We start from the raw sequence: 25,794 nt of genomic DNA, 5'->3' as shown, positions 1-25,794 counted from the left end.
ACGTCCCCCTCCCCGGGGACGTCGCGCCCGACGTCCCCTCCGTCGCATCAGGCGCTCCCCGGGCGTCCCCCTCCCCGGGGACATCGCACCCAACGTCCCCCTCCGTCGCATCAGGCGCTCCCCGGGCGTCTTCGGTCTCCGAAGATTAATTCATTAAAAAAACAGCCGTTTACTAAATAAAATTTGTTCTTTACTAGGTGCAAGTCCTTCCCACCTGTTCCTTAAGATTACTTAAAGAATAACAAATACTAACGGATTTGTCTATATATTACTGAAATTTCCACTGACAGAATTATTTCCTGGAAATAGTTAACTTTTTTTTTCTAATGATTAGAATGAAAGCATACACATTTGAATTGTAAACTGTAATAAAAGTCAGAAGATCAGGATTTTTTTTTTTCCAAGTGCAAGTATTTTCTTTGAATATACATAGAAATAACAAACCTCTATGTTTCTTTTGTCCAAAGAGAGTGTTGCTATCATCGTAGTCACGCAGTTTCCTCCAAGGCTGTCTCTTAGCACTGAGGTCATCATAGAGTTTCGATAGGGAATGTGAGACCGGTTTTTCTCCGCAAGCGCAATTATTACCTGAAACAAGAGTAGAAATAGAAAAAGCATTTAAATTTGCCTACTAATAACTGACATAGAAAGAGAAGAAAATAAAATCTGTTTAGCAACAGAAAGTTCTAATAAAATAAAAATCACAGTTACGCACCCAGTTAGCTGAAAAACCCCGATTTTATTGGTACAACTTTTATTTCAGCTTCATTGTCTGTATCTTTGTAGGCACTGGACCACAGGACCTAAAAACGTTGAATTTTATTACATCCTAGCTTTACAGCCCCTCAGCAATATGGAAACTGAACATAACATGAAAATGACAGACTCGTCTAAGACATAACAACTTGAAAATCTCTCTTTTTTAAACCTTAGAAAGTAAAATATTAATAGCATTCACACAGAAACTTCCCTAACATTGGCTGGAGCATGCTTTTAAATGACACAATCTTAAAACACGTTTCTTAGAGCAATCAATTCCATGATTTGTAAGAAAACATCTTGCAAAGTACATACACTAGTAAAAGAGTACACTACTACAACGTACCACTGGAAAAAAAATCAGTTTAGTATGTACATCCTGGCCAAAAATGAAGTGATACACCTAATATTCTTAAGTTCTATTCTAAGCTGTTTACATTATGGGAACTAATTATCATTAAAGAAGAAGGTAGATTACCCCATGATCTGTTGAAACATGAAGGATTTGAACTGACAGCTGCCCAAGAACTGTACTGAAAAACTGTAGTTTTGAGTTGTGCAAGCTACCCTAAATGGCTGGGAGTTGTTTTCCCTTCAGTAGATGTTATACATCAGCATACATATATATATTTTAATACAACACTTAAGAAAATTGTTGTTTTACAAAATTTAGTAAAAATGTTTTTGTTGGCTCTTATTTATCTTAGAAGTCCTCAGAAAGTTAAACTTTCTTATTGGTATAAATCTTATGCCAGGAGTCCTCAGAGGAATCAATGATAATATGAAAATTATCTTGTAAAGGAATCTGAAAACACATTCCTGGATCCAAATATTAATATCTTGTGTACTACAACTCATTAGGTGGGAACATGAAATATATATAATATTATGTAAGATATGCGTTAGTTTACATTTTGTAAACTAATTTACAATAGTGTAGAGTATACATTAATAAGTACACTCTTAGATTCTGCCATACAGAGATTACAATTTGAATTGGGAAGATGGGATGAAGAGCCAGAGGGAAGATACCTTATTTCTGTTAAAAACAGCTACTACGTTACAGGGAAAAAAAATCACTTTCTGCTGAAGTTTATGCACGAAGTCTGAAGCTCAGGAAGAATTTGAGCTTTCCCACACAGTCCTGAAGACCTACATAATCATCTCTCATCACACTGAAGCCACTGTATTGTCATGCGCAAAAGTCACTTAACTCAGAATATGCTGGCATTAAGTCCCTTAGGTAAAACCTCACCTAAAGCACTAAATAAATTTTATAGTTCAGTCAAGGAATCTGGAAAAGAAAGGAGGATAAATATAAAAGATAAGGAAACTGTGCTCTTTAACCAAGTGACTGAGGCTGGTGTACATTATGTAGCATCTGAACCAGCCTCAATCTTCCAACAGCCAACAAAATGTGATAACCAAATAATTGCCTTATTCTGACATGATTTAAAAGAGTGTTCATTATCCTTGTTTTAAAGAAAGATTATTATTTTTAATAGTTAGGTCTGACCTCAAGAGACTTTAACAATATTACTGAACCAGGACTGTAATGTGATGATTTAAATAATCATAATTTAAGGCAGAGAGTTACATTTTGACTGAGTGAAATAAATCACTTTAAGCCCTCATTAATCTGTTAAACCTGAAAGCTATCAGATATCATCACTTTTTGTAAAATTGCATCCTAAATGAAACATAACAGCAGAGAGCAGTTACAATCACACACAAATAGCTTGGCTTTACTGAAACATTAAGCAAAAAATAATCTGAGACTTGTTCTTGCCTGTATGGCTAATGTAGGCCTCTGTTTTAATTACTAAGATTTATCTAAATGAAAATATTTTATTTCAGATAAGGAGTGATCAACTCAAACATTTAAAACAACCGCAGCAAATACACAGTCTTGATCAACTGAACATGGGAATCAAGACTAAAAAACATTTAACATTGGTCACTGGAAATGCAGTAAAGGAAAGTGTTTCATGCTGTTTGAACTTTACCTGTTCCAAATAATGTAATGATAAGTTGATATATTTGGCTTCTGTCAATAAATGACCTCCAACTCCGGTCTTTGCCACACGCTCTGATCCAGCAAGGTCTACCAAGTGTAATTTGGAATGTCGGATAGTTGGACATCCAGGTTCCTTGCTGGAGATGTGAATAGTGAAAATGCAGTGAGATCGAGTTGAGGCTTGATTCATTGGTGTCTATAATGAAAGGAAATTAAGAGTACTTAATGGTTATTTAATATACCCATGTCATTTTCCATACCTTTAAAATTAGGAAATTGAAATCGTCTAATTTATGAGCTACTTCACCTATAATAACCATGTAAGAACCACCCAAAAGAATTTACCCAGCACTCACTTTCCAGTCAAGTGCCTGGATAACTTTAGTTGAGACAGACTGCGCTACAAGCAAGCAATTATGTTTCTTCCAAGATGCTCTAACATTGAAGACATCAACAAAGCAGCTGGCCTCACTATAGTGAGGAATAGTGCTATAAAAGGGCACATGGATCAGAGAGCAGCTTAATAATTCCTGATCACTAAGAGGTTACCTTACTCCTTGGAATCACTGTGAATTACTCTCCCCTCCCCTCCTTCCTGTTCTCAATTTTCTTACACTCAAGCAGGTTTGTAAGTTAAAAATCTTTGAAAGCTAAAATACATAACGAACACATCTTGAGAGATACAGAAAGCAGTTGAGCTTGTTTGTTAAAAATCTTTTCTATAAAACTTTCAGGATTATGAAACTTCCCTAACATTCATAAATTAGCATTTTCCCTAGTCTCCTTTTTGCTACTGACTTAAAGACCACCTTCTTGTCCTTTATCACCCTTGCCAGATTTGATTCCAAGCAGGCTGTGCACACTCTGACTTCACTTCTACATTCCTCCCAAGCAGCTGACTCCTTTTCCATACTCTGTGCAAAGGCTACAGAACTTGGTTTCTGGTTTTCAATCTCATCATCAGAACTAGCTCATTTTAACTGTGATATCTAGCAAAACAAACAAAAAAGTGTAGTTAAGAATAGAATTTTCTGTAATACTTCAGACTAAAATTTTCATTATTTTTTCAATAAAATTAACTTGGACAACTCAGAATTTTTACATGGCATAACAGAATTTTCATAAAAGGTTTAGCTTTGAATACATATTTATATATCTCCAGACATACTTCTTTAACTAGACATGTGGAAATTATTAGTCAGTTTTTGGACACTCACTTCTTGCTTTCTTCAGCGGTTTTCCCAATATATTTGAAATGCAGAACAGAAAACTTAAAGCAACACCACATATTTAACTTTATATTTCAAGTGATCAGATACTATCACACATGCATCTTTTTAACAACAACATTTTAAAAATGTTTAAGTATCTAACAACTCTTAGTTACATCAAGCTGTTGTTAGAAACAAACAATTATTATGCTCATTTTATAAATGACTCAAATTTGTCATTTGTGACTATATTCGCATGTACTGAGATTAAATATCTGCCATGCAAGTAGTATTTCGATAAATAAACTGTTACAAGTATGGCAACACTGCTACTGTGGAAAAAATATTTGACTTGCAGAAAAAAGCAAAGGTAGCAAATTAAACTAAAAAAAACAAATTATGTTATTTTATCAACTAAATCTATATGTATTTACAGTCATTTTAAAAATGTCTAAAAAGACCTGGTTAAATTCTACAATTCAGTCTCTTTTCTCTATGTTATTCCTGTTATTCTGGAGTAATTATTTTTCTAGGCATATCTTTGGATTCAGAACAGATATGCCAACATATTGTTGGAAGCATGCTAGATGTTTAAATAGCCTGCCAGCTACACATGTTGAAGATTTTTCATTAATTTAATAAAAGTGGCTCTTAACAGAAAGACTGCAAGCTGAACATCCTAATAATATGAAAAGCGACACCTCTTGGTTGAATCAGCTCCAGCTCAATTTCCCAGCACCTGTCTCTAGCCCTGGCACAGCTTGCTGCTCCTCGATGGTACCAGCACAACTGAACTGGTTTTGGGAATTCAGTTAAAAAAAACTAAGTAAGTGCCTGTATCCACAGACATTTAACCTGAATCAGTTTCCTGATGCAGTTACAGTGCAGATGTACAAAGCACTTCTACAAGAATAATTGAAAATGGTAGCACAGAGCACTTGAACAAGTAGATGGTGACCAGGAATAGTTTAAGCTTGCAGCATTTGTGAAATATCTGTAATAAAATTACAGTCTTCGCTGTATTTCCTAGCAGGGTCAAACTCAGAGAGCGAGAAGAGTTTTGGTCATTCAGTTTATACAGATGAGGAATCTTGCAATAATAAAGGCAAATCACTGGCTCTACTTCCAGATTTTTAAGGATTTTTTCCATAATCTTGTATAGAGCGTCAGAGTGCAGCTACATGATATGATGCCCTCAGGGGCAAAGCTAAACAAAGGGGCAGCGAGCAGTAGCATGGGAGCCAAAATAAACAGGTTCAGGGAAAGGTAATAAGCCCTTCAAGTTTGCAAAGCAAGAAAATTCTCCTAAAAATAGCTAAAATACAGTTTACACAACAATTCTGGTTCCATGAACAATCAGAGCCAGTTTTACTTATTTTACTAGGAAAGCTATGATTTTACTATTTACAGCTCTGCAAAGCAGGATTGGATATTTTATTTTTCCAGCTCAGAATCCTCAGGAGGATTAAAATTTGAGGACATTCTTCACTACAGTCATTGCACAAGTCACACTGTAGTGCAGAGAAATCTAAACCAGACCAAATATCAGTATAAGTCTAGCTTTGGAAGCACAAGAGATGAGGAAAAGCTGCCAAATCTATGCAAAAAGCAGAAGAAATTATCATACTTCAGAATAAGCATTCTTCAAGTTTTACTGTTCAGTTAAAACTCATGCATTTCAAGATACATTTCTAGTAATACCTGTTTAACCCCAACAGAGACAAATGAAGTTTAAAAAAGAATTAAAGAAAACAATTTAGGACACCAGAAGCTTCAGAATCCCAGATGCTAGCTCAATGCAATATTTGGACTATTAGGAATTTACTACCTATGGCAAAACAGAACTTGACTTCCCACATTCAAAGTAGGTTCTACTGGACTGGTTATTATATATCCTATTGCTTTCTTCTAAAAAAAAATCATCATGTAAAATGAAGCTGATTTGGAAGTAATTGGCTAGAATCCTAAACTATTTTAATAATAGTCCTCCTTCAGAGTACTACTGTGCTTTAATCAGTACACTGATAGACATTTTTACAATTTGTTTCTATCTCCACTTTGCAGTTCTCATATAAAGGAAATGAGTAGAACTCTTGCAGGAAGAGTAAGGCAATAGAAATTTAAACAGTTCAAAGTTTATTCAATTTCAGCAGACTCAGGCGTGCCCTGGGCATGTCAACAAAGAGAGTGGGCTGCATGTCCTCAAAAATCTCTCTTGTATATACTTCCAATATCAGAGCAAACACTGTTACTTTACCACAGTGTGATCTTTTACTATATGAGTAGATGAGACACACAAAGCAACAGAAATGTCAATATTTTCAGTCCAAAACAAAAGGCCACTTTTTTTTTAAACATCATATATGCAATTTCTGACTATCATGATTCAGCTGTTCAGGAAATTTGAAAACTGAAAACAAAACCAAACAAGATCTTCTGGACAGTGTCTCCGAATTTACTAAAAGGTTCCTTCAGTGGCTTTTGGAGTTCATTTTGGCTTTGTTAGCAGTATTCCAAACATATGTATATGAAATCATACTCATGCTAATTTGATGTGATGAAGGGGGAAAAAAAAAGAAAGGAATGGACTGGCTTTCAGCAGATGGTTGCTATTGTAAAGGCTATATATAGAATAACAGATGAGCTGCAGTTACTAATAAAGAAATAATTTTTTCCATGAACTATGTGACATCATAAACCACATAAGCAGACTTCAGAGTCTTTTTGATACCCATGAAAAAAATACAAAGGAAGTAATACCAGGTCATCCGTTGCTGCCCAATAGTGGCATGGTAAAAGAAGAATTCAGTAACATATTTTTCAAGATCGCATTGTTGTAAAGCAACGGTGTTTGGCTTGATGATGGAAAATATATACAAGAGAGATTTCAAAGACGTGGAACCTAGTCTTCTTTTCAACAGGACCAGGGCATACCTGCATCTGCTGAAATTAAATAAAATGTATAGAAGCTTTGTGACTTAAATCATTACATCTATTCATACAGCAGTTACAAGAAAGATGTTTCTAATTAAGTGAAAACCTACTGCACAGCCATATTGCAAAAAGCATCCAATTTGGATGTTTCTGTCAAGGTATAACATCTCATGAGATGTCCAGAAGTTGTTGCAGCCCAAGTAATCCATCTTACTTGAATTATTATCTACCTTAAACCCATAAAGTAATACAGAAGCTCCTTCCAATGCACGAATTTATTTATTTCCCAATCTTTTATCTGTTGTACTAAAGAGAATTGTAATACTAGCTTCAAAGAATAGTAAGAAACATGAGGGTACTGGCCTTAATAGGGTTCTCAATAACTGAATCCCTAGGAAGGAGAAAGTTACTTAAATAGAAAAAGTATATGAAAGGCTATATGGAAACAAGCATTAGACCAATGTAAGCTGCTACTATCTGGAAGAATAATGTATTGATTATTGCTGCCAAATACGCTCAGGGAAAATACAGAAGAGTTCAGGACAGCTGGGACAAAAAGATCTCACAGGAGATAAATGCAATCATTCAGCCCACATCACAAACTACCCCAGCTTGGATGATTACTATCGCTTCAATGGAATCTCCTTTGAATCAAGCTTTTTAGATCATTGAAAGAATATGATTTCCTTGTATGAGTGAATTAGTGAATAACCAAGGCACAAATGAAGGAAGGCTAATTCCTTCATTTATGGGGATAGTCCCATTTTCTTGAGAGAATGTCTCAGTGAAAAGGTACAAGTTTTTATTTTTCTCCGCACTCCTTTTTATTTTCATGTTTTTGAACAAGGGCTAGTAGAAAGAGAAAGCACTGATAACATCCAAGGCAGATATCAAACAGACTTTCTCTGGTCTCTAGATACTATCAGATGGATTTCTGAGTAAAGGAATCCCGACAGCTTTAGTTATCTTACAGTCCAGATGGTAAGAAAAGAGCTTCTGCATACTACAAGAATGATAATAAAGCAGTTTAAAGCTGTCTGTTTTTCTGGTTGAAATTCATCCTTAGAATAGTCTAATGTTCACACTGCTGGTTCATAGCAGAGTACAAATTGCAAGGTGGAAGGAGCAGAGATTCTTGTGTTGGAAAGCAAAGAGTATCTCTGTCCAACTAATAAAAACTCTTCAGGTTTCTACAGAAATGTACTACACGGAAGAATTTGTAAACTCAAGAATAGGAGGTTCCTGTCTTCATACTTGGTAGACAATTGAGATCTTAGTACTTCTTTAGTTCCCTTTTTAATTGATACAGTTCAAGTGAAGGGGCTTTTTGTGACTATCTAGGTATGCTCAGCATGGCTGCATTTGCTAATTTATTGCTGTGGAAATATAAAGGTTAAAGTAAATGTTACCTGACTTCCCTGATTTTGAAAACCAACGCTCTATGTCTCACCTTTGCATAATTGCAACAAGTGCAGTTTCCCATTTAGAACATGGTAACTGAGGTAGCTTTTTTAAGTAGTTATTATTTCCCAGTGAGAATATTATTAAAGTTTACATTATACAATGCCTTTCATCCATATAAATCCCAAAGCATTTTAAGGACTACTCAAAGCAATATGTATGACACAGTAATTGTTTTACCACATACTGAAGTGAAAGCACCTGTGCTGAAATGGTGATGCCATTTGCTGCTAATGTTGCTATGCAGCAGGTTTGTGAGAGTGGAAACGACTTAGCAACTGATACCAATGAGTAATCTAGGAAAGCAGAAAATTCTAATTCATTCTAGAATAAAGCTCTAACTTGGATAATGCACTTTCATAGCAAAAGCGTCACTAAATCTGGTATGTTCATGTGTTCAGATTCTGTTTTTCATATTTCCTCTGGAAAGCAATGAATACAAACACTATCAGTGGCTCCCTAAACATGCTCCTGAGAATACTAATGAACAGTAAAAAATAAAATAAATGAGTCCAATTCACAAATCAGTCCCCATAACTATCTTTAAATGTTTTAAAGTTTAATTATTCATTTAAAAAAATATTTAGACATTGCCAAAAACTTGAAGCTTATCCCATGAGTACTTTAAATATTTTAAATGAAGGAACAAATACTGTGCAGTAGGCGCTTTCTTCCAAATTTAAACAATGGAGTATTATAGTTATAAAACCATGGAGTAAAACATTTCCTTCCACAATAAAATGAAATGATTCTCCATTAGAGAAAAAACAAATGCTAAACATACCTGCAACTGTAGTGTTCAAAAGTGTCAATCTCACAAAAAGATTTTTAAGTTTTGAAATTCACACATGCCTATGGAATACTACTGTCTCTACCTTATTCAGCTGTTTTAAGGGAAATACTAAAATGAACTAGGAAATAATTAGATCACAGAGGTTCTATTACTTTCAAGGACAGTGATAACAAGAGCTTCCAGTTTCAAGAAATTAGAAAAGAACACTTAAACTGAAGGCATATTAATAATATATGTATACAAAAATAAAATATTTGTGAACATTACTGAAAAGTAAATGAACTTTTTTAGATGCTGTCTCTACCACCAGAGTCATATATGCAAGTTAGCTTTTGTAATTCCTCGTTTGCTTATATCTGAGCTATCTAAATCATACAGTTGGCTTAAAAGGGAAAATATAAGAAATAAATTCAGGTTTTTTTCAGTAAATTATTGCTGAAATTCTTATGCCTTCAAATGTTACAAGACACTGTGCTTTATAGGAATCGAACAAATGAATGAGTAAAAATTTTATTCAGTTGAAAGAGTTGCCAACAGAATAATCAGTTTTCCGAGTTTGTTCTCTCCCCATTTCTCCCAGGCAAAATATAAGATAAAAATTCCTATTTAGATTTTCATATTAAGAAGTGTTTATGCATCCAGGCTTTCGTTTTTCTTTTTTTCTTTTTTCATTTCCACAGCCTGTCGCACACATACAAACTGGAACAAAGTACTGGTCTCATACTGGGCTATAAAAAACAATTCTGCACTAATTAGACTAGATTTATATTTTCTCCCCTCTTATTACCTATATAATTTGTACGGGTAAGATGTATTCCATCATAAATGTTCTCTTGGGTTCAGACATTTAATGAATGAATGTACCCTACAGAATATTTTTAAAATAATGATCAAATTTTTAGAGTTATTACAGGGGCAAAATGCAGCCATAAAACCACAAGTTAGACTCTTTTAGTGGATGCATTTAAGAAATCAGTCATTCTTATTTTCAAAACAGACCTATGACTTTTCAAAGGAGGATTATCTCAGGGCAAACATATTAGACTGCAATTTTAGAGACTGTTATTCTGCCACAAATTTCTCATTCAATTAACGACAGTTATTTTAGTCCTAAATTCCTCATCATTAAAGATACATAAAGCACAGTTTTTCCACTTACCTTTCTATTTACGTTAATTTATCTTGTGCCTTTTAAAGCTTAGTTAAATAGGATCTTCATCTTTTCTAAGGTCAGGAAATGCTATCACAGTTCAGTTAAGGTTTAAAAATATGAATCTCTAGAGAACTTATGGTTGATGTCATAAGCCCTCTTTTCTAGACCACATCATTAATCTCTAATTTCTGAAAACAATCCTTCTTTTAAGTCACATTACAAACTATGCCATTCACCCAAAGAAACCACTTAGAAAACTCTCTGAATTGAAATATCTTTTGCTGCTGCGAAGCAACAATTTCTGAAATAACTACATGAGTAAAGCTTCTACAATGAAAGCCACCTAATTAGAATCTTTTAAAATCATGATAGCATTTAAATAAAGTGTACATTGCTGCAACAAGTGGTAGTTACTCCAAGCAAGTATTCTCTCAGCATGCTGCTGAACATTTTTTGTTAGTCTTCTGAATTAAACAATACCAAAAAATAATTTTACTGTATATAATTGATAATAGTAGAAAAATCTTGCTGCAGCAGAAGTGTAAACAGCATAGCAGTTGCTAAGCCAAGCCACTTGTGTTAGCGAGTTCTCTATCAGTACGATCCACAGGTTTTCCAACTTCTGAAGAAAAAAAAAAGAGATCAGCCTATTGCCTACTTATATTTTGCATTCAAACATATCTCCACCTGTGTCAGAGTGTGTACTGACAGCCAGCAAGAACAAAGAACTACTTACTCAAACCTATGCTCTAAATTTCTTGCTCCTCATTGGTTTATTACCATCCCTTTGGTCGAAGAAGGAAAAAAAAAAAAGCAGCAATTTCTTAAACACAATTAGCTGCGCTATGTTAAAAACACATTGACAGTGCTGTAACACAATGGAAAGCACAGCAACAGCAGCAGAGTAGCAAGGTCCTAGGCTGCAGCAAGAGAGGAGTTGCTCAAACACAACAACCGCAGGCACAGAAATAAAGAAAAGAAGCTGCTTACCTTCAGTAGGCCTCAGGTACTCAAGGTTATCTCCAACAAGATACCCTTCCCTCCACTGCCTACCCTTAAATGAGGTCTGGAAAATGGTGGATCCTTGCTCCACCCCTTCCGGTCACTCAGGTGCATTGCTTGCAGCTGAGATCCCCGGGGTTGGCCCTGCCTTCCCACCAGGTGCTCAGTCACTGCTTCAAGCTGTGACTTAGCATTTCTGCTACAGGTGCCCATATTGTGTGATGCAATTTTAAAGTTTACTTCTCATTTCTAAACATGAAGATAAGAACATAGCCCTACAGATTTATTGATTAGATATGGAAACATTTCACTTTAATTTTACAGAATCAGTAAAAATGCCATTGTCTTTGCATACTGGCAAATACTTTGAATATGCTACACACTACCATTTGTTTCTTTACACATACCACCACACAGTCATATAGTAAATGCAAAAAGAAGGAAAAAATACAAGACTGCTAACTGTTATTATAACAGCTTCAAAGCAATACATTATGTCTGTGGGAAAGTCTTACAATGCTTTGTAAGACTATGTTTTCTATAAGCATGTACAAGTTTTGATTTATGTCATTTTCAAAATTCAGTCTGTTGAATAAAAGAAAAAACAAATTTTTGTTTTGCTTATTTTAATTGCAGTAAATTATTCAATCAATGACCACCATTCAGAATCACTAAGGAAAACAGAGCTCTTAGCAAAGTGAAAGCTATTATCAGAGAAATGCTTATTTAACATCTCTGTGGAAATACACTCCCAAAGAAACAATTCATACATTTATTTCTGTGGACTTCCAAAATATAAATCTTTTGAGGAGACGTTTAGAAATGCTATAGTTCTTGTGGTGTCAATTAAGATTTGTAGCAGTAGTTTTTACCTCAGCAATCATTCTGTTAGTGTCTCCCAAGAAGAGCAGGTTTAGGGCTTCCTCTTCATTGCTTGCTTGCTGAAGGGATAGGTTTTTCAGGTGAATGTTCTGGTCAGGGTCTTCCATTATTGTCACTTTTCTACATGGGAGAAAAAAAAAAGGACAGAAAAATAGAATTACTGTAAAGTTATCTTTGTTCTAGAATTTCATTTTGATCGCACTAGAAGGTAACATACAAAAACCCCAAACAATCAAAACACTGAAAACATCAAATAGCCAAGACATAAATTAAAGGAAATAATTATTTATTTTATTTCTATTTTATTCTGCCACCTCTTTTTTATTCCCTTATTATAAGTGTCCACATAGAAAAAGAAAACATAAAAGCTGTGCCTATTAGAGAAAACTTTGGAATTATTCTTTGGTGAGATAGAATGAAATCTCAAGAACAAGATGTTAAAATGAATCATCACAAAAAAATAATGAGTAGGGGGTCTTTCTGCCATTGTCACAGTTATTAAGCACTAATGAAGCATAAAATATAACATAATCATGATGAAAAAATAGGTATAGAATATTTCAGAACCAGCACACCTGTAGGCAATTTGATTCTAGTAATCTCCATTTTTTCAAGACTATTTCTCTTCTCATTCTTCTTCAAATACTGCTAATTAAAAATGTAAATGATTCTTTTTCTTTTCATTAAAAGCAAAACAAATAAAAACAATGTTTTCATTTATTTCCTCTGAAGCTAGAAATTTTGTTAGCTATACCTCTTTAAGCCTTATAATTCAGAAGAAGGAAGTTAAAAGGGAAAAGCATTAACCACGAAGATGTGGTAGATGCTCCATTCTTGGAGACATTCAAGGTCAGGCTGGGCCAAGCTGTAAGCATCCTGATCTTGCTGTAGGTGTCCCTGTTCATTGCAGGGGAGTTGGACTAGGTGATATTTAAGAGTCCCTTCTAGCTCGAATGATTCTATGATATAGAAAAAGCTCCAGGAAAGCTACTTACCATCACTGAAACTCATTCTCGCTTTCTAAACAATCTTTTTTACACCAGAAATTTTTCTTTTAATCATGTAAGTGAGAGTTAAACTTAATTGGCTTTATTGAGTACTCATTAGGGTCTCCTAAGCCAGTGTAGTCTATAGTGTCCAAAATACAAGACATGTAGTTGAATCACTGAATTTGGAAAGCTCCCAGAGTGAAGACTTTGTTAAAAGTGTGGTACACAAATTATGAAGGTGAATGACATGCATCCTTCAAGCTGAATTACACATTCTGAGACAACCTGGAGGAAAATAGAACTATTTAAAAGTTTAAAAAGAACTTTTTTCTGTATAACAGAAAAAAAACACACACACACACAAAAAAAACAAATAAAAAATCATCAAAACAAAACAAAACGCCAACAGTTTGTTTCTGTATATACCTAAATAAGTATATAAATACATACATATTTCATATTCCTAGAGGTTAACCACAAGAGGGAGTACAGGGCTTGAGTTTTTATCTCTAGCTATTTCTTGCATATTAATTGCTCCAAACTGCTTCAAAAACATAAGGGTTTGATTTTGTTCTGTTGTTTTTTTTTTTTTTTTTACAAAATTTGCAGAAACAAATTATGCAGCCAAGCAGTATTCCATAAGAATACTATAAGAATCCATAAGAATATAATATAATAATATAATAAATATAAGAATAATACGAATATAATGAATATAAGAATCCATAAGAATATAAGAGTAATCCATAGTATTACTCTTAAGTATTACAGAAGTCATTTATCCTTTGATGGTTGAAACACTGGAGTGGATATACAGACATAAGCTTAATATATTGCAACACACTTCCTATTTTCAGGAGAAAAATACAAATAAAAGTAGACACGTGGTTTCTTTAGTAGATATAATAATTGTTTTCCCAAATATGATTGGTGCTTGCTTATAGCCTTATTATTCACGCTCTAGGATAAGACAGCCCCAATACAGTCATGAAAACAGTGTTGCTTTAATATGAACATTTGGGATAGTTTTAAAACTTCTAATCAGACTACAGTTTGTCTAATAATTTCCAGCCAACGAAGATATTTGCTTGGACAAAAAGCCTTGGAGGATTATTAAAACAAAAAGGAGACAGTAGGAACATCACAAGCCATTGACAACTTCCTATACAAAAGCCTTCCTGCTATTAGGAGGATTTCCAGATGGAAGTCCAAATTTGTACATCTTAAGAAGCATCTGTTAAAACTTTCTCAAAATGACAACTTCCAAAATGAAAATAAAATGATTTATTTTATTGTGCTATAAAGTTACTGTATAATATGGTGATAGAATTTTATAGAGCTTTCTGTATATTAATGAAATGTTTAAATTTCATAGCCCTAGATTGGATCTTGGAGTGGAAAAGCTCTGTTAAGTTATCCATTATGATGGAAAGAAGGCAGAGACAAGATTTTATTTTCTTTATAAACAAAGAATCTTTTCCATTTGGCCTAGTGGATGGAATTCATAGCAGATTAGAAAATCTGTAGGATGTGAACAGCTTTTTTTACGCCATTATTAGCTCAGGCCATTTCCTGCATCAGCTGAGTTGGCATTAATGCAAGAGAGCCTTACACAAGGAATATTTTCATCAATGAAATTCCTGTTACTAGTAAATATTGATGTTAAAGTTTATTTTGGTTAATTGATAGCATCTCATCAATTTGTGTAACAAAAAAAAAATTAAAAGATTTTGGAAAACAAATGACAATTTTAAAAATACATTTCCTATGTCTGTATCTCTCTTTGGGGCTTAGAACAGTGGTTATCTAAAATAATATCCAAAACTTGATAAACATTTAAAAATAATGAACCACAATGATGTAGGTAAGTTATATACGAGGATATATAACATTTACTATTATAATTAGCAGAATACAGTGATACTACCTCAGCATGAGAAGGAGACTATACAGACAATAATAAATGTAACAGCTCAAGAGACCAGAAGGGAGAACTTCTTTCAATGCACAGGATGAGCTCTGCTCTGGGCAGTGTATCATAAGAAAATTCATTCTGGTTCATTCAAAGCTGCATGAAATCAGGGCACCCAGCATCTGAAGGAATGTACTCACTGCCTACATTCCTCTCCTTATTCTTTCTTATTTAAGCAGGTACCTTATTACATGACTTGTTGTCAGGTCTTTTTTACTGAGGTGCAGAAAAGATGAAAGGTGCAGAACCGCCATTTTCTCACCTCCTCCTGGCCCAGTGCAGAAAAAGTTAGCAGAACTGAGATATGAGATTAATACTTCAAGCATGAATGAAATATATCTGTTAGAATTTATGGGCCAATGCAGTAATATCATTCCTAATAAAATATTTGTTGAATGCCAAAGTATTTTATTTAAAAGTAAATTCTGAATCTGGACGGCAGTAATCTGACCTGATTTAATTCACTCATCAGATGATGTAGATAAGTCACCTCAGAAAGCATTCACTGACTTCTTCCTAACCTATTGGTTTTGAGATGTTTCAACATAATGTAATTTACATAAATACATAATTACACGTACTGTGAACTGACATCATTTTACACATTTGTATCAAAAAGGAGATTGAGTAAAACAGATAATTTTCACTATATGTAGAAAACTCTATCTTGAACCTTTATGATTTTGTATAGTTTTGGGTGTTCTTTATTTTTTCTTCTGTTAAGCAGCACAAGGATTGTTATACTTGTTGGTTTAGCTTTACTTGTCAGTAGTTTAGTAACTCTTTAGGCCCATGGAGGCAAGAAAAGAAGTCGAAGAGTACAAATTCATGTGAAGTTGTTTAAGATGTTAATTTAGAGTAAGTGAAAATATTTTACACCAACTCCATGAAACATAACAGTTCTGCATGTTGCTAATACATAATATCAGCACTGGTGTTTGAATAATTTAATTGGTTAATAGCTTAAAATCTTTCTGTTTTATGGAATTCTGTTAAATTAATATGTAGTTCAGAAAACTTTCATCTTTCTGAAGCATAAGTTAGGAATAGATTCTCAGAGGATTCAATAGGATACAATACAAACTAGCCAGTTTTGTTTGTTTGTTGTTGTATTTTTTTGTGGGGTTTTTTTTGAGCTAACCAAAACCATACTAAATCATGTACATTTCTGTATCAAACGTCATTTTAAAGCATCTTGACACACAAATGGGGAAACACATTTGCTGGCTGACAGTTTACATTAGCTGCTGTCCAATCTTGTGAAGCAGCTCCTCAGCTATTGACTAATAGACTGATACTTTAGGCTAAGCCAGCATTAGTTTTTATCTTCACATGCAAGAGTGCCACCTGCAATAATATGGACAATAAAAAGAGGTAAATTTTTAGTTGATATGATTTAATCTATGACTAATAGTTCTACAATCTCAGCCTTTATTTTTGTGCTATTATTTAGTGCCAGAAAAATCTGAAGTTCTTAACAAATAATACAGACCAGTTAGGAAGGAAGAATTTATACAGATGAGTTATGACTGAACGGAAATTGGTTTGATTCAGTATCATAGAGCTACATAAATCACTAATACACTGTGTAATGGGGAACTTGTTAGAAAACAAAGCCGCTGGCAAAAACTGCTAATCATTTATAGAAACAAGAGATGGCAGTCAGAATTCAAATACTCTTCCATCAGCTATATTTTATAAGAGTATTTTAATGCCTTTTACAAAATCGAAAACAATTTAATTTCTATTTCCTTGTATAAGCGTGGAATTGAATTGTTGATATTAGAATACAAAAGTTTAGTTTAATAAGTTACTTCAACTGAATCTGCATCTGAATAAACTATGTTTCAGCTACAGTGTCACAGAATTTTAAAAAATCACCTTGTACAAGAAAAACAAATTACAGTTGCAAACTAAGGAATATTGTATATTAACCATTAGGGTATTTCAAAAGGTATCTTCTATGGACTACATGTAAAATCATTATAACTAAATGTTTAGAAAACTTTTTTTTCTTTTTTTTTTCTGTGAAACTAAAAATTTACTGGGGTTTAAAACTCAAATTCATTTATGTACCTATTAGAAACATGATTGCAATAAAGCTTGTTAATGAGTCTGACCTATGAAATCTCTTCTTTTTTTAGACTTAGAATATTGCCACAGTGCAACTCATGAAGAGATTTGTATTTTGCAGACTTAGAGGTTTTTGAAGTTCTTTCAAATTATGCAAACTTGCTACATGTAGTGAATATTGTGTATTTAAATTAGTTTGAATCCAGAGTTTGCACGGCTCCAAGGAAAAATAAAAAGCAAAACAAAACAACAACAAAAAAGCATCTTTTCAGTGACAGTACATGGTACCATTAAATAGGTACATGAATGGGTAGGATACATATCTATATATGTATACATAAAGACATAGAAATATATGCAGCCTATATTCACCCATTTGTCAGGAATGTATTTCCAGAAAAACAGTGATTTTTTATGAGAGCCTCTTCTCTTCTGGCAGACTCTAATGATTTAGCATTGTTAGCATGAAATTATTTTAATAGTCTAGTGAATATACAAAAGATGGCTGCACACAGAACACTTACATCAGGAACTGGGATTCCAAAACTAATCATGCAATGATTAAATGCAATGGGCAATTTAAAATTTTTTTGTCATTCAACTCTACCTTAAAAATTAATAGTTTTCATGCCTTGATTTTCAAATATAATCAATGAGTCTGTTGTGCAATTTTTATAACTTACTTTTATTACACAAACGTCATCACTGTGTTTATATCTTCCACTGAACTGATAAATAATATTATCATTAACATAGAGTTCACTAGGCAGAATTACCTACCTTTGAAGCAAATGGCATCTATCCCCTGTCTTTGCAAGAATATGGATAACAAGAACATTCCAAAGCACTCTGTATACCTACTAAACTAACTAATCCTTTGTTTCCTCCTCTAAAATAATATAATTCTTCAATATTTTTTTTGTCTATCTTACATAGTTGGGATAATATTAGCACAGACTGCTAATACTTAAAAAAGCCACAGAAAAACTGAATTTGGCCTTTTATGATTCTTAAAAGCTTGATGATCCGAGAGGAAATTATGCTTAATATCACCCCTTTAAAGTAGAATAAACAAAAGGGTTTTTAAAAATACATTCCCACTAAAAACATGCTTTCAAACAAACCTGAGTAAATTAGATTCTTCTGTACTTTGCTTACTACCAGTAAAATCCTAAAAGGTCTTAAACACATACAATTCTCAGAAAAAAAAATGAAATATATATCAGGTAATAAACACTTAATATATTTTAAAGTCTGCGTAACTACTATTTACTTTGCCATTTACAAGAATGTATCCAAGAAACTAAAATATATCTGATCATGTAGTTACACTTCCATGCAATTTCTACTCCTGTTTTAGCTCAGACTCTTACTATTTATTTCTAAAAGATTAACCCCTAAAATATTATCTTAAAAAAAAACCAAAAATGTCTTTCTAACTGAATAATTTTACACAATCTTAAATATAAGTGGTGAAGGTATATATTTATCACACAATAATCTTACTTTTTGACAACTGATGTACTGAAATGGTAATAGCTATATACTATATCACTCTAAAAGCAACACCTATTTATTTCCAGGGAAGCTAAAATCAATACAAAGAGCAGAATAACACTATTTGATTGAGCAAATTCTCAGCTACAAGACACTCTTTTTCAGTATAGTCATCACCATTAGCTACGCATTTTTATCCGTGATGAATAAGAGCCTGCATGCCATGCTCATAAAAATCTGCACTTGATGGAGGTGACCCAGTGTTTCACAGCTGCTAAGACAACAACGTTGCTAGGAAAATGTTGCCCAGTCCATCCTTCCTCAGCCTAAACAGATGAAAGTGAGAAAGCACCAAACCTGGACTATGCAGTCACTGTGGTAGGACAGTCCAGCCAAGATTAGCAATGTGTACATGGTATTCAAACTGGTATGGGGCCTGTCTTGCCTGTGTTGCAAGATAAAGGTTTTCTTCTTCTCTGGCCTGACTTTGAAAGTTTGAGCCTTCAGCTTAGTCAGAGTCATGATGTAGCTGTCAGAGCTGATGGTTTGTCCGAGTTCCAGGAAATCCAGAAGGATAAGCCCTTTTCCATCCCAAAAGACAGCATACAACATTTTGACAGCTGAGGGCTGTGTATTAAACTTTTTATTCAATGGGAACTCAGGTATTACCATTCCATGGACTGTTGTTTTGACACTGGCTCATAGTGGTGACACCATGTCTCATCACTGATGATGATACGATCCAAGAAACTGTCACTTTCAGCTTCATATTGGTTCAATAGGTCCTGACACACTTAAATACAGTTCTTTTTGTTCCTCTGTGAGCATTCACAGGACCCACCTGGCACAAACTTTGCAATCTTCCAACATTGCCACTATCATTTCCAATGCATTGAAGCTGATGTTCAGCTCTGCATGCAGTTCCCTGATCATAACCTGCAGATTTTGTGTGAATGCAATGATTGAGACACTCTTCATTTTGTGGTGTGACAGCTGTGCATGGCCATCTGAAATGTGGCTTGTCTTTTACCTCACTGTTACTACTGCTGAAATGCACCACCCACAACCTCACTGTGCTAACATCCATAAACATTCAGTGTCGATGAATGCCAGTGGGTGTCATTTTTCTTCACTAAGGAATTCAGTGAAACACCTTTGCTTCATACACACCTTCATATCATTTTTCAGATCGCCCCTCTGCTGCTATCTGTCACATGGCAACAAAATGGAATATTGGCCAACATAATAAAGTAGGAGGCATTATTTTCAGAGCAGTTCTTGTATATTCATGATAAATGGAATCAATGTTTCATAAAGAAATGGAATTTGGTCTGATTTTATATGTGAAGAAAGTGAAGTTATGAGACCAACTTGCAGCCCAGTCTCATACTCTGAGTTTGTCTACTTCCTTCCTTATCTCTAGACTAGTTTGTCTTATAAAGATCAATCTTGAAAGACTTTGCAGATATAGTTCCTGGTTAGCACATACTGTGTAGAAAACTAAAGGTACATTTTATAGTAATTCTTACAGTAATTCTAGAATTATATATAGTAATTTCAGAACATATTTTGAGAAAAAATATTTAAAATGGGTTTAATACTTTACTAATGTAATTAGCTATTTTGATAGAAAATTCAAATGATTTTCTGATATTGGTCCATTGGCAGCTCTTAGTACACTTCCTTCTTTTTATCAGCAGTGATGTAATTGCTATTTACACATTTCAGCTGTCATGCTGAGTGAGAAATTTAATGGTTTCCAGTACTATCACATGATATTTTCAAATCCAAGCAGACGACTCACTTATAACTATTTATTGTTTGTTATTTTAAGAATAACACAGGTCATAAACTCTTCTTTCAGAATAAACTTAGAGATTAGGTTTTGAATTTCCTGTAAAGTGCACGGTCTTTAACCTCACCAGACTTTCATGTTTATGACCTACAGACCTTTTTTTTTTTTTCTTTTACTATCCTTGTCCAAGTATTAGTAAGTGCTAGCATCACATATACATGATATCTGACAGTGTGTCAATGGTTTACAGGCGTTAGGCCCGATTCCGTGACAAAGGGGACGGGGGACCCAAGGGCCCACGTCCCGGGAAAAGGGGAAAGGGGAAAAGGGTAGAGAGATGGCCCTGAGAGCAAAGAACAGCGGCAACAATCTGAGGAGAAACAAACTGATTTACTAAATAAGATATCGGAATGCAAAACAACACACTATAGTACAACACACAATAATTACAATTTAAGCTGATAAATCCAATACAGAGAGAGAGAATGTCCCAAAATCAAGGTAGGCCTTACTCTACTACCGACGATAAGACGGCTGGAGAGCGAGGTGCTGCCAAGACGAGAGACAGCGGAAAAAGGGACGAGGTCTCGTGATCTGCAAGTTTTTATACTGCGAGCTTTTATCTTTTCCCTCTGGCTGGAAAATGGTAACAGAGGAGCAAAGTACCGTGGGGAATGTAGTAGTCCTTCTCTTCTGAGAACCAGGTACATTCATTACATGATATTATGATGTGGAGTACCAATAACTGAAAATCATAAAACCATGACACAGTGATTTCTGTTTTTCTTGTCTATTCTCTGTATTTTTATTACTTACGGCAAATCTTCTAATCTGGAAGCTTCATGTCTTGGGTCCAACAGATCATAACCACATTCATTGTAGATTTCTAAGTAGGAAACATGAGTTGTGTAGACTTTGCTGTTATCCTAGATAAGAAAAAAAAAAAACAACAAAATAACAGTGGGGAAAAGGAAGAACTACAAATACAAGTGAGGTTAGAGGACAAATTTATTGCTACAACTTCGATGTTTCTTTTTCACTCTCTCTTTTTATTTTCCTGGGTATGGTTTATATTTTCAGTTAGGGATACTTCTATGTTTTCTATAAGCACATGCATAAAATCTAAAGTAGAAAAAGGGAGAAATTTAAAACATAAATGAAAATAAAAACACACCAAACTCTACTATGCCCATGATTAGAAGAAAGTTGAGTTTGTTTTTCCTTTTTATATTTAGTGGTTCCATATACCTAAGAAAGTCTGTATACACTTTGAACACAGTAGCCTGCTTACAGAACCACGCAGTATGCCACTTTTTACTCCTATGACCAAAAAAAAAGTGTTATTACAGAGGTAAGCCCTCATATTATGAAGAAAAAGACAATTAAAAGAAGGAAAAACAAAAAAAAGATGAAGATTTAGTTCATTTAGAAACTTCTGTGACATACTGCTTTCTACTCTCTTTATCATAACACTTAAACACTGTACTTAGAATCATAGAATTAGCTAGGTTGGAAAAGACCTACAAGACCTAGTCCAACCATCCATCTGTCACCAATAACCCCACTAAACCATGTCTCTCAACGCTATATCTAAACGTTTCTTGAACACCTCCAGGGGCGGTGACTCCACCACCTCCCTGGGCAGCCCATTCCAGCACCTGACCACTCTTTCAGAAAAGTAGTATTTCCTAATGTCCAGCCTAAATCTCCCCTGGTGCAACTTGAGGCCATTCCCCCTCGTCCTGTCACTAGTTACAAGAGAGAAGAGGCCGACCCCCAGCTCACTACAACCTCCCTTCAGGTAGTTATAGAGAGCGATAAGGTCCCCCCGAGCCTCCTCTTCTCCAGACTGAACAATCCCAGCTCCCTCAGCTGCTCCTCATAAACCCTGTGCTCCAGACCCCTCATCAGCTTCGTTGCCCTCCTCTGAATACGCTCCAGGGCTTCAATGTCTTTTTTGCAGTGAGGGGCCCAAAACTGGACACAGTACTCGAGGTGGGGCCTCACCAGGGCTGAGTACAGAGGGACAATGACTTTCCTGCTCCTACTGGCAACACTATTTCTGATATAAGCCAGGATTGCCATTGGCCTTCTTGGCCACCTGGGCACACTGCTGGCTCATGCTCAGCCGAGCATTGACCAATACCCCCAGGTCCATTTCCTCCACGCAACCTTCCAGCCACTCTGCCCCAAGCCTGTAGTGTTGCCTGGGGTTCTTGCAGCCAAAGTGCAGGACCCGCCACTTGGTCTTGTTGAATCTCAACCAATTGGCTTCAGCCCAGAGATCCAGCCTGTTCAGGTCTCTCTGTAGGGCCTCTCTACCCCCAGGCAGATCGACACTTCCTGCCAGCTTGGTGTCGTCTGCAAACTTACTGAGGGTGCTCTCAATACCCTCATTCAGGTCATCAATAAAGATATTGAAGAGGACAGGCCCCAGCACTGACCCCTGGGGAACACCACTCGTGACCGGTCGCCAGCTGCATTTAACTGTATTCACCACCACTGTCTGGGCCCGGCCCTCCAGCCAGCTCCTTACCCAGCAAAGAGTGTACCTGTCCAAGCCACAGGCTGCCAGTTTCTCCAGGAGAATACTGTGGGAGACAGTGTCAAAGGCTTTGCTGAAGTCTAGGTAGACCACATCAACAGCCTTTCCCTCATCCACCAGACGGGTCACTTGATCATAGAAAGAGATCAGGTTGGTCAAGCAGGACCTGCCCTTCACAAACCCATGCTGGCTGGGCCTGATCCCCTGGTTGTCCTGCAAATGCTGCGTGATCTCCCTCAGGACAATCTGCTCCATAACCTTCCCTGGCACTGAGGTCGACAGGCCTGTAGTTCCCCGGATCCTCCTTACGACCCTTCTTGTAGATGGGAGTCACACTGGCAAGTCTCCAGTCTTCTGGGACCTCTCCAGTTGACCAGGAACGCCAATAGATGATGGAAAGCAGCTTGGCTATCTCTTCCGCCAGCTCCCTCAGTACTCTCGGGTGGATCTCGTCCGGCCCCATGGACTTGTGGCAGTCCAGGTGGAGTAGTAGGTCTCTGACCGTTTCCTCCTGAATCATGGGGGATTTGTTTCGCTCCCCATCCGAGACTTCCAGGTCAGAGAGTAGAGTGTTCTGAGGACAACTGGTCTAGCTTTTAAAGACAGACGTAAAAAAGGCATTGAGAACCTCAGCCTCTTCATTGTCCTCAGTGGTCACATTCCCAGCCGCGTCCAGTAAAGAATGGAGATTCTCCCTGGTCCTCCTCTTACTGTTAATATATTTGTAAAAGAGTTTCTTGTTCCCTTTAATCCCAGCAGCCAAGCTTAATTCGAGCTGGGCCTTTGCCAGCTCGATTTTCTAATTTTCTCCCTGCACATCCTGGCAACCTCTTTGTACTCTTCCCGAGTTGCCTGTCCCTTCTTCCACAGGATGTAGATTCTCTTTTTCTCCTGGATCCTCAGGAAAAGCTCCCTGTTCCTCCACGCCGGTCTCCTTCCCCACCGGCTCATCTTGCGGCTCAGGGGGACAGCCTGTTCCTGTGCCTTCAGGACTTCCTTCTTGAGGAGCAACCACCCTTCCTGGACCCCTTTACTCTCCAGGACCGAATCCCAAGGGACCCTCCCTACCAGCCTCCTGAAATTCAAAGTCTGCCCTCCGAAACTCCAAGGTAGCCGTTTTGCTGTCCCCTCTCCTGGTTCCACCAAGAATTGAGAACTCTACCATTTCATGGTCGCTCTGTCCAAGGCAGCCCCCAACTTCCACATCTCCCACCAGACCTTCCCTGTTTGTAAACAGCAGGTCTAGCAGGGCACCTCCCCTGGTAGGTTCTCTCACCAGCTGCAGAAGGAAGTTATCTTCCATACACTCTGGAAACCTCCTAGACTGCTTCTTCTGCGCCATGTTGTATTCCCAGCATATATCAGGGAAGTTGAAGTCCCCCATGAGGACAAGGGCAGGCGATTGCACAACTTCAGCCAGCTGTTTACAGAACGCCTCATCTGTCTCTTCATCCTGGTTAGGTGGTCTATAACAGACCCCCACCAGGATGTCTGCCTTGTCAGCCTTTCCTTTGATCCTAACCCACAGAGATTCAACGTTGTCTTCCCCAGCTGCAAGTTCAATAACATCAAAACAGTCTCTAACATAGAGAGCCACGCCACCACCCCTCCTTCCTTGCCTATCCTTTCTGAAGAGCTTGTAGCCATCCATCGCAGCACTCCAGTCATGGGAGCAATCCCACCATGTTTCCGTAATGGCAACTAAGTCATAGTTTGCCTGCTGCACAAAGGCTTCCAGCTCCTCCTGTTTGTTGCTCATGCTGCGGGCACTGGCATAGACGCACTTCAGCTGAGCCCCTTGCCTCACCCCAAATCCTGATGCCCGCCTAGGCACACCTCTTGCAGGGCTGGTTTTATCCCCTTCCCCCCTAGTTTAAAGCCTCTCTATAAGCCCTGCCAGCTCCTGGGCAAGGATGCGTTTTCCCCTTTGAGACAGGACAGACCCACCAGCAGACCTCAGACCTGGTGCTGAGTAAACCGCTCCGTGATCAAAGAATGATTCTAGCTGTTCTCCGTATTCCTCATTTTTTCTATATAATATATTATCAGTGTATAACTTAACACAACTAGCTTTTGCAGTAATAATGTTCTTCTGCCCCAATGCCAAAACCAAACTGCATAAACCTTGACATAATGGACTAAGATTTCCAAAATAAAAGAAATTCAGGTGCTTCTTTTCAGTGGACAAAACAAGGACTCATATCAAACACATAGTAGCAATTTTATAATCCAATCTACAGAAGCCATTTTGCAAACTATCTTGAGATATAAACCTTTCATTTTCACTGAATAGTTATTTCCCATGTGAGTCTTTTTTATTTATATTGACAGATTAGTATTTCTGATCAGATGCTGTTCAAAAAGATACAATACAAATGGTTGGGAAAATGTATTAAGGAACTGCTCAAACAGGAAGCTCTACAAATCAGAGAATTTCAGAACAATAAACAAAAATAAGTTGATATTAAAGTGTCAGCACTTTCCAAAGCACAGTTATAGATATAAATAAATGAAGCAAAGGAAAGATATTAAAACAGAAGCAGGTGTCAAGATAAAACACTAAGAGAAGTGCTTTAAGAAGCACCAAGAAAGAAAATGTACAAAGCAAGTGCAAAGATCTGGAAATAGGCAGACAAATACCACTAGGATCACAGATAAATAGTGCTTTTAATCCAAAAAACAGTCTGAAAATGAAAACAGAAACACTTTTA

The 25,794-nt window shown here is 36.3% G+C and overlaps 1 protein-coding gene across 3 annotated transcripts in view; it reads right to left on the bottom strand.

The window, feature by feature from the left end:
• Window positions 1-25,794, bottom strand: part of KIF6 (kinesin family member 6) — a 147,645-nt gene that overhangs the window by 108,373 nt on the left and 13,478 nt on the right. For all 3 annotated transcript variants that reach the window (XM_021392999.1, XM_021393000.1, XM_021392998.1), the window contains exons 5-8: window positions 21,355-21,464; window positions 12,203-12,332; window positions 2,766-2,972; window positions 445-588 (exon numbers count right to left, since the gene is read on the bottom strand). In XM_021392999.1, coding sequence (XP_021248674.1) covers window positions 445-588; window positions 2,766-2,972; window positions 12,203-12,332; window positions 21,355-21,464 — 591 coding nt within the window. The remainder of the gene's footprint in view (window positions 1-444; window positions 589-2,765; window positions 2,973-12,202; window positions 12,333-21,354; window positions 21,465-25,794) is intronic.

The sequence above is a fragment of the Numida meleagris genome, chromosome 3 (genome assembly GCF_002078875.1).
Source record: "Numida meleagris isolate 19003 breed g44 Domestic line chromosome 3, NumMel1.0, whole genome shotgun sequence".
Lineage (NCBI taxonomy): Eukaryota > Metazoa > Chordata > Aves > Galliformes > Numididae > Numida > Numida meleagris.
The sequence above is the reverse complement of the archived record's forward strand: the minus strand, read 5'-3'. Positions and strand labels throughout refer to the sequence as shown.